The 15,508-nt window shown below is 44.2% G+C and overlaps 1 protein-coding gene across 8 annotated transcripts in view; it reads left to right on the forward strand.

The window, feature by feature from the left end:
- Positions 1 to 15,508, forward strand: part of LOC134340005 (ecto-ADP-ribosyltransferase 5-like) — a 49,255-nt gene that overhangs the window by 31,288 nt on the left and 2,459 nt on the right. For 7 of the 8 annotated variants that reach the window (XM_063036871.1, XM_063036874.1, XM_063036870.1 and 4 more), the window contains one exon: positions 12,517 to 12,654. In XM_063036871.1, the coding sequence (XP_062892941.1) occupies positions 12,594 to 12,654 (61 nt within the window). In that variant the 5' untranslated portion in view covers positions 12,517 to 12,593. Of the gene's footprint in view, positions 1 to 6,818; positions 6,894 to 12,516; positions 12,655 to 15,508 lie in introns of all 8 variants that reach the window. The other variant, XM_063036876.1, reaches the window with a different exon arrangement.

The following is a 15,508-nucleotide window of genomic DNA, read 5'->3' on the forward strand; positions in this document are numbered from 1 at the left end:
CAACTAGTAAAGGCCCGTTTTACTACCACTCGCTGCCCCCTGCCGGTTAGCCATTCTGTTATCCATGGCATTATCTATCCTGTGACGACACATAGCTGAACTTCTCCTGTCCTCAGTGAAGATGCAAAGATCATCGCCTGACGCTCAGAAATTTCCCCCCTCGCTTCCCACGGTAATCTGGGGTACATCTCGTCCTGTCCCGGTGACTTATCCAACTTGATGCTTTCCAAAAGTTCCAGCACATCCTCTCCATTAATATATACATGCTCAAGCTTTTCAGTCTGCTGCAAGTCATCCCTACAATCGGCAAGATCCTTTTCCATAGTGAATACTGAAGCAAAGTATTCATTAATTAGCACTGTCATCTCCTCTGGTTCCATCACACTATTCCACTGTCACACTCGATTGGTCCTTATCTCTCACCTTTTATCCTCTTGCTTGCAGAATGCTTTGGGGCTTTCCTTTATCCTGTCGGCCAAGGCCTTCTCATGGCCCCTTCTGGCCCTACTAATTTCCTTCTTAAGCTCCTTCCTGCTGGCCTTATAATCTTCTAGATCTCTATCATTAACTAGTTTTTTGACGTTTCGTAGGCTCTTCCTTTCTTCTTAGCTAGAGTTACAACAGCCTTTATACACCACGGGTTCTGTACGCTACCATCCTTTCACTGTCTCATTGGAACGTATCTCCAGGAGAACCTCACGCAAATATCCCCTGAATTTTTGCCACATTTCTTCCGTATGATTCTCTGAGAACATCTGTTTCCAATTTATGGTTCCTGCCTGATAGCCTCACATTTCCGCTTACTCCAATTAAACGTTTCCCTAACTGGTCTGCTCCTATCCCTCTCCAATGATATGATAAAGGAGATATAATTGTGATCAGTATCTGCAAAACGCTCTCCCACTGAGAGACCTGATACCTGCCCAGGTTCATTTCCCAATACCAGATCAAGTACAGCCTCTCCTCTTGTAGGCTTATCTACATATTGTGTCAGGAAGCCTTCCTGAACACACCTAACAAACTCTACCCCATCTAAACCCCTCACTCGAGGGAAATGCCAATCAATATTTGGAAAATTAAAATCTCCCACCAGAACAACTCTGTTATTATTACTCCATTCCAGAATCCGTCTCCCTATCTCGTGCTCGATGTCCCTGTTACTATTGGGTGGTCTAAAAAAAATACCCAGTAGAGTTATGTACCCCTTCCACTCTTCTACCCAGGGATACTCCGTAGACGACCCCTCCATGATTTCCTCCTTTTCTGCAGCCGTGATACTATCTCTGATCAACAGTACCAAGCCCCCATCTCTTTTGCCTCTTTCCCTTTCCTTTCTGAAACATCTAAAGCCTGGCACTTGATACAACTATTCCTGCCCCTGCACCATCTGTAAGGGCCACAACACCACAGCTGCAAGTGTTGATCCATGCTCTAAGCTCATCCACTTTATTCATAATACTCCTCGCATTAAAATAAGACACATCTCAAACCAGCGGTCTGAGTGCGTACCTTCTCTGTCACCTTCTCTATTGCGATGCTGATACATGCCACTGTATGCTTCTCCCTCTTAAACTGCATTATGAGTTCAATCATATTCTCATCATTGCCTTCAAAGGGCTCCTTTACGTTAAGCTCACTAATAAGATCTGGGTCAATACACAATAACTAATCTAAGAGCCTTTCGCTCAGTAGGGTCAAGCACAAGCTGCTTTAAAAACCACCTCGTAGGCATTCAACAGATTTCCTCTCTTGCGATCAGACGCCAATTTCATTTTCCCAATCCTCTTGCATATTGAAGTCCCCATTACAATAATGGCTTTACCCTTATTAACTATGCAGAAGCAAACAAACTATGCAAATTCAAATATGAATAAAGAATAATAAATAACGCCCACGTGAAATAAAAAGATGACGGATTCTTGAAGTGAGATTATTGGCTGTGAGAATAACTCAGTGGTTGGGCAATTGAGTATAGCTAACTGCTTTGTTCAAGTTTGCCGGGTAGAAGCTATTCTTGGAACATGTTGATACGAGTCCTGAGGATCTTATCAACGAGAAAAGAGCATAGCCTAGGTCGTGAGGATCTTTGATGATGGAGGCTGCTATCCTGCAATAGTGTTTCCTTTAGATTTGCTCAATCATTTGTAGGGTTCCACTACGCCTAATCCTCTGCCTTTTGTAGGATTTTCCGTCCGTCGTTGTTTCAAAGCTAGGCCGCAATTGAGCCAATCAATTTAATTTGCACAGCACAGCACAGCACACTTATTGAATTTTGTCAAAGTTTTAGATGTTATTCTGAATCTATGCAGTCTCCTAAAGACGTAGTAAAATTGTTGTCATTTGTTCGCAATTGCACGCGTGCTAAGTCCAGGTCAGGCCCACTGAAATAGTAACAGCCAGGCATTTAAAGTTGATAACTTTCTCCTCCTCTGATCCTCCGATGAGGACGGGCTCGTGGACTTCTGGGTACCCTATCCAGTAGTCTACAATCAGTTCCTTGGTCTCACTTGCATTGAGTGACAGGTTGTTGTTATGACTCCAGATTTCAATCTCTCTCCTGTATAACAGATTAATTGCCATCGGCTCTCAACCGTGGTGTCATCAGCAAACTTGAATATGGAATTGGATCTGAGTAAAAGGGGGCTTCTTGGTGAATCAATACCTACAGACAGAGGTAAACAGCAGGTTGAGATAACTGAAAGGGGAAAGTAAAAACCGAGAACGAGAAAGGCGCATACAAGAAATTACAAGGTAGAAAGCGAAGAAGTTAATAACCACATAAGTGACAACAGGATATAGAAAGTTTGGAAATTCGGCCATTGGAGTTGAATGCTCGCCCCATGAACTGAGAAACGATGCATTTTGACAGATTATCAATGTTCCTCCGTTGGACCCAGGTGTCTCTAATTTCCAATCTAACATCTGGAGGGATATTTAATTGTGTGGTGAGAAAGGAGTAGCTTACTAGGCTTTTGATAACTGTTTTCATGATTTCGACACAACATATTGCGACGAAGGAACTACTTCTGTGACATTTTGTTTTATATTCTATGTTCTATGCACTGTTCTGTGATCTCATTAATGTCTTACTAAATTCCATGCCTACAACATCCACATATCGTCCACCATCGATCATTTCCGCTGCTTCCTAAAAACAAAATCATTGAAGTCAGCGAGACATGACCTACCCTGCACAAAGACCATAATTGGGCCACCATGTACCGAATGCTTAAGTACCTTCTCCGTATTCGTCCTTTCCACAGCTTCTCTACCACGTCGTGAGATTGTCCCTTCTTGAATAACAGAACACCCCTAACTAGTTTGCAGTCCAGTGTATACTCGCATGTGGAAACTGAGGTCAAACAGGCCCGCGCCCGAGCAAACCCATCTCCTGCCTTTCTTAATGACAATCACGGGTTCTGCTTATCATTTATGTGATAAACATTGGAGCTGAATGTTTTTACAAGGCACTGTACACATTTCTGTAACAGATAAGGCAAACCAGGCAGAGCTTAACTTCCATTCCAACATATTAAAACAACAAAAAAATAATAATCAAACAATCTCAAAGATAGACAATTGCAGCAGAGATAAATTCCTATAGATAGGAAACGGCGGTGATTCTTTTTTCAACACTAGTTCATGCGATTCTGTATTCCCCTCAATTCTCTGTTAATAGTCTTATTGTCAATGGCCTAACAGGATGGCCCAACCTACACAGCTATGGCGTTAGCAATGTTTCATAAAACTATAAAACTTATAAATTGAACTCTTTGCAATATGTTGTATGAGAGTGCCAACGGAGTAACACACTGTGGGGTAGCACTGATGGAGCGGTTCAATCTGGGGTAGTACTGATGGAGTCATATATTTTGAGCTTGTATTTATTGACCTATCCGACAGACTCTTAGCGATGTACCATTTAGTGGAACGTCATGGAGAGCGCTTAGTGAAGCGATAGGCCTTGGATTCCGACATGCATGGAGGTTATGATGGACTAAATCACAACACTATGGTTCTGGTAGACTGATAGAGCGCCTGGTATTACCCACGCAGTTAAACCACAGCGAGGAAGAAGGGAGAGGAACCTTAGGTCCTGCACCAAAATATTCAAGAACAGTTGACACCCTTCAACCATCAGGTTATTAAACACGCACAAGGCTGCACTAGTCACTGAACCCAACTTCTGGACTCACATTCAGGGACTCCAGTTCTCTGTTTTATTTGCGTACTTATTAATAATTACATCCTTATCTTTTCCTTCATTCAACCTTATAAAACCGGAGGTGCGGGCATAGCCGAGCACGATCATTACTCATTTGCTAGAAAGTTTAGGATTACTCTTGTGGTATTTCCTTTCATGGTGCTCTGAAAAGTGACATAAATATTGCCGTCTAAGCCAAAGTGTTTAATACTATTGCATAATGAGTTTTGGATGATACCAGTTGTAATACTATCGGGACAATATATACCTTTTTCAAGTCCCATTCTCTTTCAATTTCCTCTTTTAATTCAGTATTTTGCTGGCGTTGTTTCACTTATTGATTCTTTTAAAATTGAGTGTGCTTGGAATGGCTATATCGATTCAGTAAGTTGTTCTTGCTGGTTTATATTGTAATAATATACCAGAAAGGTTATTATGGATTCTCCCAATTTTAATAATGGATCAGTCGTACTATAGTTAGTAGGACTCGACTCTAACACTAGATCAGGTGTGTATTTATAGCAAGGTATTGTGTTTTTTTTTCTGAATTTGCATTTTGAAGCATGATTTTGGTCGATGGTGTCTCCACTTGATTATTGCCTGCGAATGTAATCAGGTTGAGTCAAATTGCCACACGGGCCTTATATTTCCTCAGTATTTCGGTAGCTTTTCTTTTAATTCTCCTGCTCGAGTTATCCATTCTTGTGACTCGGCTGGGCAGATTATAACTTTTCTTAAGGTTTCCATTGCGTTTCTTGATCGCTTCTGACAATTCGGTGTTCCTATTTCATCACACTGTTCTTGGTTTCTATTAACGAGTGCCTCTGTTTTGTTGTCATTCCACCTCAATGCTGTTAATACAGGGAAATCTTGGAGGAAAACCCGATGCAGTCTGCAAGAGACTTGTGTAAGGGGTTTCTTCTTTTATGTTACTGCGTAGGTTAATCAAACTGGGTTCTTTGTTATGTTATAATTAAATTGGTTTCTTTATTATGTTAAATGCTGACAAAGTTCTCTCGCTGTAGCTTGTCTGGGTTATATTATTGATAAGAGGAATAATGTACCAACGGGTGTCCATGCTATTCTTTTTTGGGGTTAAATTCTGTCTCACATGGCTGGGAAACGATGTTTTGGCGGGCTTTTGGAGGAGAGACCGGGGGTAAGACAGACGTGCTGGAAGCACTCTGGTCGATCACATTGGGTGGTCCCGAGCTGCGAGTCGAGGGGGTCGGAGTGGATCACAGAGTGAAGAGAGAAGACCCCGGGCATTTGAGCTGCAACTGTGTGCACGAAGAAATTGAACTTTGATAAGTCTGGCCCCTGTATATTTTTCTTTTATATTGCATCTCTATTAATCTCATAGCCCTAATAAGATTTAGAAAGTGTAACCTGTAAAATGCAATTATCTGCTACCTGATGATGATGTTTGAGGTCGAATCAGGTGGCATTACACAGCAACCGATGCAACCGGTAGACACGGTTCGGCGGCGGACGGGGTTTCCCCTAGATAATTACGAGCCGGTATAGCTGAGCGTTACACTTGGGACAGGATTTGTTTTCCAGCAAAACAATGACTCCAAGCATAAAGCCAAACCTACACAGGAATGGCTGAGAAAGAACGAAGATAATGTCTTGGAGTGGCCAAGTCAGAGCCCAGACCTCAATCCAATTGAAAATTTGTGGCTGGACTTGAAAAGGGCTGTTCACTCAGAATCCCCTTGCAGTCCGACAGAGCTTTGGCGGTTTTGTAAAGAGGAGAGGGGAAAAAAAGCAGTGTCCAGATAAGCAAACCTGGCAGAGACCTCACCAACCAGATTCAAGGCTGCAATTTCTGCCATTGGCGCAGCAAATAAATACCGAATTGAAAGGGGTGAGTACTTACGTAATCAATTCAGCAGGTCGGGCAGCATCCGTGGAAAAGATCGGTCGATGTTTCGGGCCGTAACCTTCGTCCTGACGAAGGGTTCCGGCCCGAAACGTCGACCGATCTTTTCCACAAATGCTGCCCGATCTGCTGAGTTCCTCCAGCGTGTTGTGAGTGTTGCTTTGACCCCAGCATCTGCAGATTATTTTGTGATTACGTAAACAATTGTATTTTTTCTTTATATTTGTAATTTCTTTAGAGAACCTCTTTCAGATTCTGTGGAGGCACGAATTCTGTGTTATAGCTATAACCGCCAGTTTTGAGCGGTTGTTGCTGTAATCTTATTTTCATCAGCGCCTCGGGCAGGGGGAGGGCGTGTTGGTATCCCCATTATTTTCTTGTATATCCTTGTTGTTGACTTGAGGTTGCTTCGTTCTAGCTCTTGTGCAACTTCGTAGTTTGTGTGGCTTCACATAGTTGTAGGGATTTATTTATGCTATTTGTTGTGTATTTACCTGCCTGAATGGATAAGCTGTTGATGAAGTGTGTCCCTGTGTGCTGTCACGTCAGTCTCAAGCTCTTTTTTTCGGTAATATACACGCATGGTGAACGTATTTACTTTTAATAATCTCTTCATGCATGTTTTCTTCCCTTAAGTGTCTTTCAGGTATCAAGTGTAATTGTTTTTATTATATTACATTAATAATTGAATCTTTTTGTATTTCCACTGTCTGACTTTTTTTTTTGTAGGTTTTCAATGGTTCAATTGCACTTCTTCGTTTTACTGTGACGTCTGCAAGAAACTAAAACTCAGGATACTCTATGGTAACATTTCGGCACTTTGATCATAAATGTTCTTCTAACTTTCAATACTAATGCAGTGATGCGTTTTGCGATGGTACTGACGGAGTGAAACCCTCAAGGATAAGACTAAGCCGTTTGCTCTTAACGTTGCGGTAAGAGACTGAGTGAGTACTGATGAAGTCACGTTGTGGTGCAGTACTGATAGTGTCATACTGATGGGTGACATGCTATGTGGTGGTACTAATGGTGCGATAGGAATGGTGGAGTCACACACTTTTGGAATAGTGCACATGGTGGCACTGGTGAACTGAAATATTGTGCTCAGCGGTACAACGTGAGATGGATCTGGTGGAGAGATCTGCTCTTGGACAGTACTCATGAAGGAAGCACGCTATGGGTCGCGATGACTGAGTGAAACACTATGGGTCGTGCTGATGAAGTGACGCACTGTGGTCAGCGACTCCTGGAAAGATGACAAGGCTGGACTGACACGTTGTGCATTACATCTGACAGAATGATCCGGTTTGGGTAGTACTGCTGGGGAGTTTGACCCTGGAGTAACAATTCCGGAATGAAGACTCTGTGGCAGTGCAGGTGGAGTGAAGAGCTATCGGCGAACACTGATGGATGGCGCCCGGTGGGATACCAAAGTGTAGACTGATGGGAGTGATGGTACCGATGACGTCACACCCATGCGGATAGTGTGCGCCCATAGAGATTCTGCTGCACAGGGTGAATCCCTTTGACAGGGCTGTGATTTGGCAGTACACTAAATGTAGTTCTGAAGGAGTGATACTTTATAGAATAATATCGATGGAGTTATATAATGAGGTTAATTGTGCTGGGTGATGAACTATTGATTAGTACTGAGACAGTGACGCACTCCGAGATGATAGTGATGATTTGATACGCCATGAGAGAGGTGAGTGCCTGGAATTCATGGTCAGCGACGGTGGTAGAGGCGGATACAATAGGGTCTTTTAAGAGGCTCTTAGATAGGTACATGGATCTCAGTAAAACAGAGGACTATACGGTAGGGTAATTCTGGGCAGCTTCTAGAGTAGGTTACATAGTCATCACAAAATTGTGGGACGAAAAGTCTGTAATGGGCTGCAGATCTTTACATTCTATCTTCTCATGCGGTGTTATAACATGAGGTTGGAGTTATACAGTGATATAGTGTGGAATAGCACCAACACAGAGTCTCACACTGCTGAGATACGACTGATCGAGTAATTGACGGAAAGATTTTTTTCTGAAACAGTGATATACTTGGAGTTTCCTTACTCGGTGATAATACAGAGTTGCCGAGTCATGCAATTCTAGGTGGCGCTCGTGGTAGGACACCATCCACTCCTGGCTCCTGCACTATGGCATTTCTGTTTGGTTCCTATAGACTCCGTGTCCTGTTCTTCCGTGCAGCGCCCGCCCTGCCTAAGCATGCCCAGGCTTGCCCGCAAGTGACAGAAAACATTTCGGATAACCTTTGTGGAGAAACACTTCAGTTGACTTGAAGTATGAATTTAAATGACAAATATCGAAGATTTCAAAGCAGCGGTGCGTGACAGGAAGATTTCATGATCAGCAGCCCAAAATCCGGCAGATTCCGGAGGTAAATTCACTATTGCGCAGTGATATCAAGAGCATCAAATGATGAATATTTGAAAGTGAGTCCATAGGTTGTGGGGACGGTCTAGTGCTGGAGTGAGTGAAGCTAAGTGAAGTTATCCCCACTGTTCAAGAGCCTGATAGATGACAATCATTCCACAACCCGGTGCTGTGTGTCCTGAGTCCTGATGGCAGCAGCGGGAAACGTACCTTTTGTGGGCTGTTCCGTAGTTTGGCATATTGGGGTTTCCATACCAGGTGTTTACGTGCTGGACCTAGGACAAGTCCTCTGAAGTGACAAAACGTAGGAATTTGAAGATGCTGACACTCTACACCGCTGTTCCACCCCCTCCTCCGATAAGGACTTGTTCATGGACCTGGGGTTTCATCTTCCTGTTGTCAATAATCAGCTCCTCGTCTTGCTGACTGAGTGAGAGGTTGTTGCTGTGGCATCAGCCAGCCTACTTTTCAATCTCCCTCCTGTACGCTGATTAGTCGCCACATTCAGGGTTGGAGTTCCTACAGCCGTAAGGAATTTTCTTTGCCGCCATAAGTTTCCAACCTCACGAGCAGCTCCGAAGCCATACCGTTAATTAGTGTTGAAACCGGCTGATCCTCCTTCTGTCAAATTGCAGACTTCAGCCATGGCTTTCAGTTTTGCCCGCTGTGCAGAGGGGTCAAGGGCTCCCTAACAGCAGAACTGCAGTTCAGTAACCAAAGTTCCAGCCAACGTGGACAGAGGCATTGATCGCCTTACAACTGAATTACCGGGCTGCAATTGATGGATGGCGCAATCAATATTTTTACGGGGTATGGAATGATTTGCCGTGCTAAGGAAATATATTGTCCTGCTATGGGAATGGGCTGATCTGCAACCGAAATAGGTTGTTCCGAAATGACTTGCAACTGATAATTTTACATTTTTAAAAAAAAATATCCAAGCAGTAGTCTCAATCCTAATTTCCATACGCTATGATCCGCTATTGAGAGTGAAATCTCCATACAAATTTGTAGATAGAAGTGTACCCCAATGAGATGGTTCTCATTCAAAATCACTGAGTACCAATTGAAGCTCCCAGGAACATAATTTGCATGAACACTAGGGGGCGCATTGATTTTGCATTTCCATATTGTCGCCAGTATCAAGCATTATAAACTGCTACTGGCATATATGAACTATTTCGAATAGGTGTAGTAAACTAATTGTTAAACTACAATGAAAATAGCAATTAAACAGTCTAATGTAAGAACTAAACACACCCATCGAAAATGCTGTTCAGCATTTCCGCAGTGGGAAGAAGAGTGCCGGTCTATGCTATGCCCATGCGTTATCTACTTATGCACATTTGTTTGGACGCCAGTGAGTCTTCGGATTCCTAAGAAAGAAAATTACCCCATATTTTTTCCAAAACCGCTTTATGACTAATGCTCTCTAATTTATGCAACACGCTGAAAATCCTCCTCTGCACCCTCACCAATTCCGGCACACACTTCCTGTAACGCCACCAACACAAACGCATACAGTTATTCTCCAAATGTGGCTGATCCATTGTCTTATCCAGATGTAACATCCCTTCCTGAATAAACCGACCGCTGAAAGTAGGTATGCCATACAGCTTCCATATCAGCCTATCTACCTGCCTTGGCACTGGCTGCACACCCTCTCAATCAACCTAATTGCGCGCCTGCTATTCACTGGGCACAGCACTCCTTTACCTTAATCTTATAAAATGTAAACTGCAGGCCGCTACATTAGCATAGCGGTCAGAGCGACGCTCGGAGTGTAGCAGTTCGAATTTTAAGAAGTTTGTAAGTCCTTCCCGTGAGAGCGCTGGTTTTTTTCGGATCCTCCGGTTTCCTCCTACTGTCCAAGATGTATCGGTTAGCAGACTGTCTCTCGATTAGTCTAGGTTGAATAGTTGGGTTGCTGAGCGAGGCAACTCGTTGGGCCGGAAGGAACCTTTAAATAAATAATGAATCATTTTCCTGTCTTCGTTCTCTCCGGAGTCAATTTACCAATCTATAACCTTATGAAACAACTAACCCATAGTTCCGTACTAATTGCTATCATGAACTCCACAGAACAGACATACTGACATTGTAGAGGGTTCACAGAACATTCACGAGAATGATTCCAGGAATGAAAGGGTAACGGATGAGGGATGTCTGGCAGCACTTGGGCTGTATTCCCTGGAGTTCAGGAGAATGAGGGAGGATCTTACAGAGACATTCCAAATGTTAAAAGGCCTGAACAGATTACATATGGGAAAGTTATTTTCCATGGTAGGGGATTGTAGGACAGAAGGGAACGACGTCAGGATTGGAAGACGTCCTTCTAGAACTGAGATGCGGAGAAATTACTTTATTCAGAGGGTGGAAAATCTGCGGAATTTGTTGCCACGAGCGGCTGTGGAGACAAGTCACTGGGTGTATTTAAGAGTTAGGTAGGTTCTTAATTAATCAGGGCTACAAAGGGTATGTGCTAAAAGCAGGGGAGTGGTGATGAAATGGATCAGACCATGATTAAATGGCGGAGCAGACTCGATGGGCCGACTTCTGCTCCTATGTCTTATGGTCTTATGTGCTTATGGTGAACCTTGCCCAAGACATCCAGTCAGATTAACAAATCTTCAACATTACTTTTTGTCTTCTACGTTCAAGCCAAATGTGAAACCAGGTCGTAAAGTAATTGTAAATTACGCCATTAAAAGAAATGATGAAATGCTTTACAATATCCACTGCCCTCGTTATATATTGCCCTTACCTCCTCAATGAAATCAAATTCGTGAGACAGCATATAACCCGTGCAAAATAACGTTGACTGACCCGAGTGGGACTTTGTTTATTTCTTAACACGGGTAAATTGTAAATATAGAAAACCTCTCACGTCCATAATTCTTGCCCTCACGAGACAAAGGAGCAAAGGGCCAATGCAGTGACGCATTTTGGGATAATACCAGTCGAGTGACAAACTGTGGGCTAGTAGCTATGGAGTGCAATACCGTGAATAAACATAGAAACATAGAAAACCTACAGCACAATACAGGCCCTTCGGCCCTCAAAGTTGTGCCGATCATGGCCTTACCTTAGAAATTACCTAAGGTTGTTATAGCTCTCTAATTTTCTAAACTCAATGTACCTATCCGGGAGTCTGTTAAAAGACTCCATCGTATCCGCCTCCACCACCGCCTCTGGCAACCCATTCGACGCATTCATCATTCTCTGCGTAAAAAAAAAACTTACCCCTGACATCTCCTCTGCACCTACTCCCAAGCGCCTTAAAACTGTGCCCTCTCATGCTACGGATTTCAGCCCTGGGAAAAAGCCTCTGACTATCTACCAGATCAATGCCTCTCATCATCTTATACACCTCTATCAGGTCACCTTCATCCTCCGTCGCTCCAACGGGAGAAGGCCGAGTTCACTCGACCTATTCTCATAGTATAACCTGATCTGTTGTTGCATTGATGGCTTGTCCTGATGGAGCGACCGGCTGTGCGGTAGGGGTGATGGAGTGGCACTCTACAGGGTACTATGATGGAGTGACACCCTGTGGAGCGGTACTGCTGGAATGATGAACCGTGGAGAAATGTTGCCGGGAACACGGTTCTTTACCACTCATTGAGTGACACACTGTGCTATAGCATAAACGCGTTCCATCTAGGACAGGACAGAGAATGAGGATATCGGGAAAAAATAAAATGTGGATTCATTTTGATAGATGTAATTTGCCAGGTTCGGCATTCGAGTTTCAAGAAAAACGGCATGAACATTCAACATTAGGACATGGGCAGGAAGCAGAGAGTTGAGATTTGAGCGGATTCAACTGGCTCGCTCTTCCAAAGAAAGTCCCCTTTCGGGATGTCAATTCATCTGTGGGTCCTTGATTGTACAAAATAAGTTTTGCTTGATATACTTGGAAGGAAGTGAAACAAAACGCATCTTCCGTGCGGGTACCATCCACAAACCTCGCGATAAAATTGGACATGAAGGGAGTACAGTGATGGCTAATGTGGTGCTTTCTTCCCTTTCGCAGACGGTTTCTGAGAGAAGCGAACTGAAGACTCTGTACAACCTCATCAGTCGTTGGGACGATTTCGTATTCCAGCGAGAATGGAAACAAAACGCCTGTGTTCCTGGGTTCTGATTCTTGGGATCACTCTCGGTCCGTCCTGTAAGTATCTGCGTTTTGCCTTCGACTCGTTAAGACAGAAACTAGGAAGGTTGTACAATTCTTTTCATAGAGCGTGACAAAACAGGTGTTAGGCTGCGTCTGTGTTATCGCCTTTAGATCTGGTCATTCCATTCCACGCTGAGAGTGACGAGTGACTTGAACGCGTTGTGTTCATGGCACCTTATATTCCGTCTGGGTAGCCTCCAACCTGATGGCATGAGCATCGACTTCTCTAACTTCCGCTAAGGCCCCACCTCCCCCTCGTACCCCATCTGTTACTCATTTTTATGCACACATTCTTTCTCTCACTCTCCTTTTTCTCCCTCTGTCCCTCTGAATATACCTCTTGCCCATCCTCTGGGTCCCCCCCGCCTCCTTGTCTTTCTTCCCGGACCTCCTGTCCCATGATCCTCTCGTATCCCCTTCTGCCTATCACCTGTCCAGCTCTTGGCTCCATCCCTCCCCCTCCTGTCTTCTCCTATCATTTTGGATCTCCCCCTCACCCTCCAACTTTCAAATCCCTTACTCACTCTTCCTTCAGTTAGTCCTGACGAAGGGTCTCGGCCTGAAACGTCGACTGCACCTCTTCCTACAGATGCTGCCTGGCCTGCTGCGTTCACCAGCAACTTTGATGTGAGTTGCCTTTCATGGCAATCGAGGCAAAAACGATAGAAGCGTTTCAGAGTCTCCTTCAAAGGCAGATGGATGTTCAGAGAATGGAGGTTAGGTATGGTGCGCAGGCAAAAGGATCAGTTTTATTTAGGTATTCAGATACTCTCTTAGTTATATTGTTGGGGTTTAATTCAGATAGAACATAGAACGTAGAATAGTACAGCATAATACAGGCCCTTCCGCCCACAATGTTGTGCCGACACTCAAACCCTGCTTCCCATATAAGCCCCCACGTTAAATTCCTCCATATACCTGTCTAGTAGTCTCTTAAACTTCACGAGTGTATCTGCCTCCACCACTGACTCAGGCAGTGCATTCTATGCACCAACCACTCTCTGAGTAAAAATTCTTCCTCTAATATCCTCCTTGAACTTCCCACCCCTTACCTTAAAACCATGTCCTCTTGTATTGAGCAGTGGTGCCCTGGGAAAGAGGCGTTGCCTATCCACTCTATATCAATTCCTCTTATTATCTTGTACACCTCTATTGTGTCTCCTCTCATCCTCCTTCTCTCCAAAGAGTAAAGCCCTAGCTCCCTTAATCTCTGATCATGAGGCATACTCTCTAAACCAGGCGGCATTCTGGTAAATCTCCTGTGTACCCTTTCCAATGCTTCCACATCCTTCCTATAGTGAAGCGACCAGAACTGGACACAGTACTCCAAGTGTGGCCGAATCAGAGTTTTATAGAGCTGTATCATTACATCTCGACTCCTAAACTCCATCCCTCGGCTTATGAAAGCTAACACCACATAAGCTTTCTTAGCTACCCTATACAACTGTGGACAACTTTCAGGGATCTGTGGACATGTACCCCCAGATCCCTCTGCTCCTCCACACTACCAAGTATCCTGCCATTTGCGCTCTACTCTGCCTTGGAGTTTGTACTTCCAAAGGGTACCACCTCACACTTCTCCGGGTTGAACTCCATCTGCCACTTCTCAGCCCACTTCTTCATCCTATCAATGTCTCTCTGCAATCTTTGACAATCCTCTACACTATCTAAAACACCACCAACCTTTGTGTCGTCCACAAACTTGCCAATCCACCTTTCTACCTCCACATCCAGGTCGTTAATAAATGTCACGAAAAGTAGAGGTCCCAGAACAGTTCCTTGTGGGACACCACTAGTCACATTCCTCCAATCTGAATGTACTCCCTCCACCACGACCCTCTGCTTTCTGCAGGCCAGCCAATTCTGAATCCACTTGGCCAAACTTCCTTGGATCCCATGCCTTCTGACTTTCTGAATAGGCCTACCATGTGGAAGATAAGCGCAAAGTCTGATATATGGGGGGAAACAAACGACGCGAGGACTTTCAGTATGAATGGCTGGGTCCTGGTGGCTTCGGAAGGGCAGAGAGACCTGGATTTCAAAAGAGACAAAAGGACGGGTATAGAGGCTAATGAAGACGGCATTTCCCATGCTGGCTACGAGACAAGGGGCTGAGTATCTAAGTTTGGCTGTTATATAGCAACTTTAGAAGTCACTTGTGATTTTTCAGTTGGCATACTGTATACAACTTCGGCTCCCCTACTACAGGAGATAGTAAACGTAGAGGAGTACTGGGGAGATTTTGGAAGAAAACTGGTATACAGATGTCGCGATAAACGCAGGTTCTACCAATGCCCGATGGACTGAGTTATTGAGTATGTTGGGCAGTGTCCGACTTGCTTCATACGAGCGCAGGAGATTGTGCTGATCGTATGAATGTGTATAAAACCCGAGAAGCACCGCAGAGCGAATGTGCACATTTTAACCAGGTATAGGAAATCAGGAACAAAGGGCGCGGTTTATGTTGAGAGTTATTCGGGGAACCTGATGCGGACTATACTTTTCATACACAGAGGGTGGTCGGTTTATGCACAACAGCAAATGTTTTCTGCATCCACTCTACCTTTGCCTCCTGTCATTTTGCAAACAGCTGACGGCCTCACCCACAACCCCACACCTCCTCCGCTGTGCTGCGAATACTTCAAATCCAAGTGCGTCGAATCTCTGATCAGAGGGGATCAGATCTATCCCCAGTGGCATCAGAGCGGGACCCCTCTGCATCCACTGCAGTGCAGTCCCACGATGTAGCGGAGAAAACGGGCAAACCACCCCAGCTTTGCTGTACAATTACACAATACTGCCCCTGCTTTAGAAATTACATTACCCGTCTGTCGACCGTCACCCTTCC

Source organism: Mobula hypostoma, chromosome 31 (assembly GCF_963921235.1).
Source record: "Mobula hypostoma chromosome 31, sMobHyp1.1, whole genome shotgun sequence".
NCBI lineage: Eukaryota > Metazoa > Chordata > Chondrichthyes > Myliobatiformes > Myliobatidae > Mobula > Mobula hypostoma.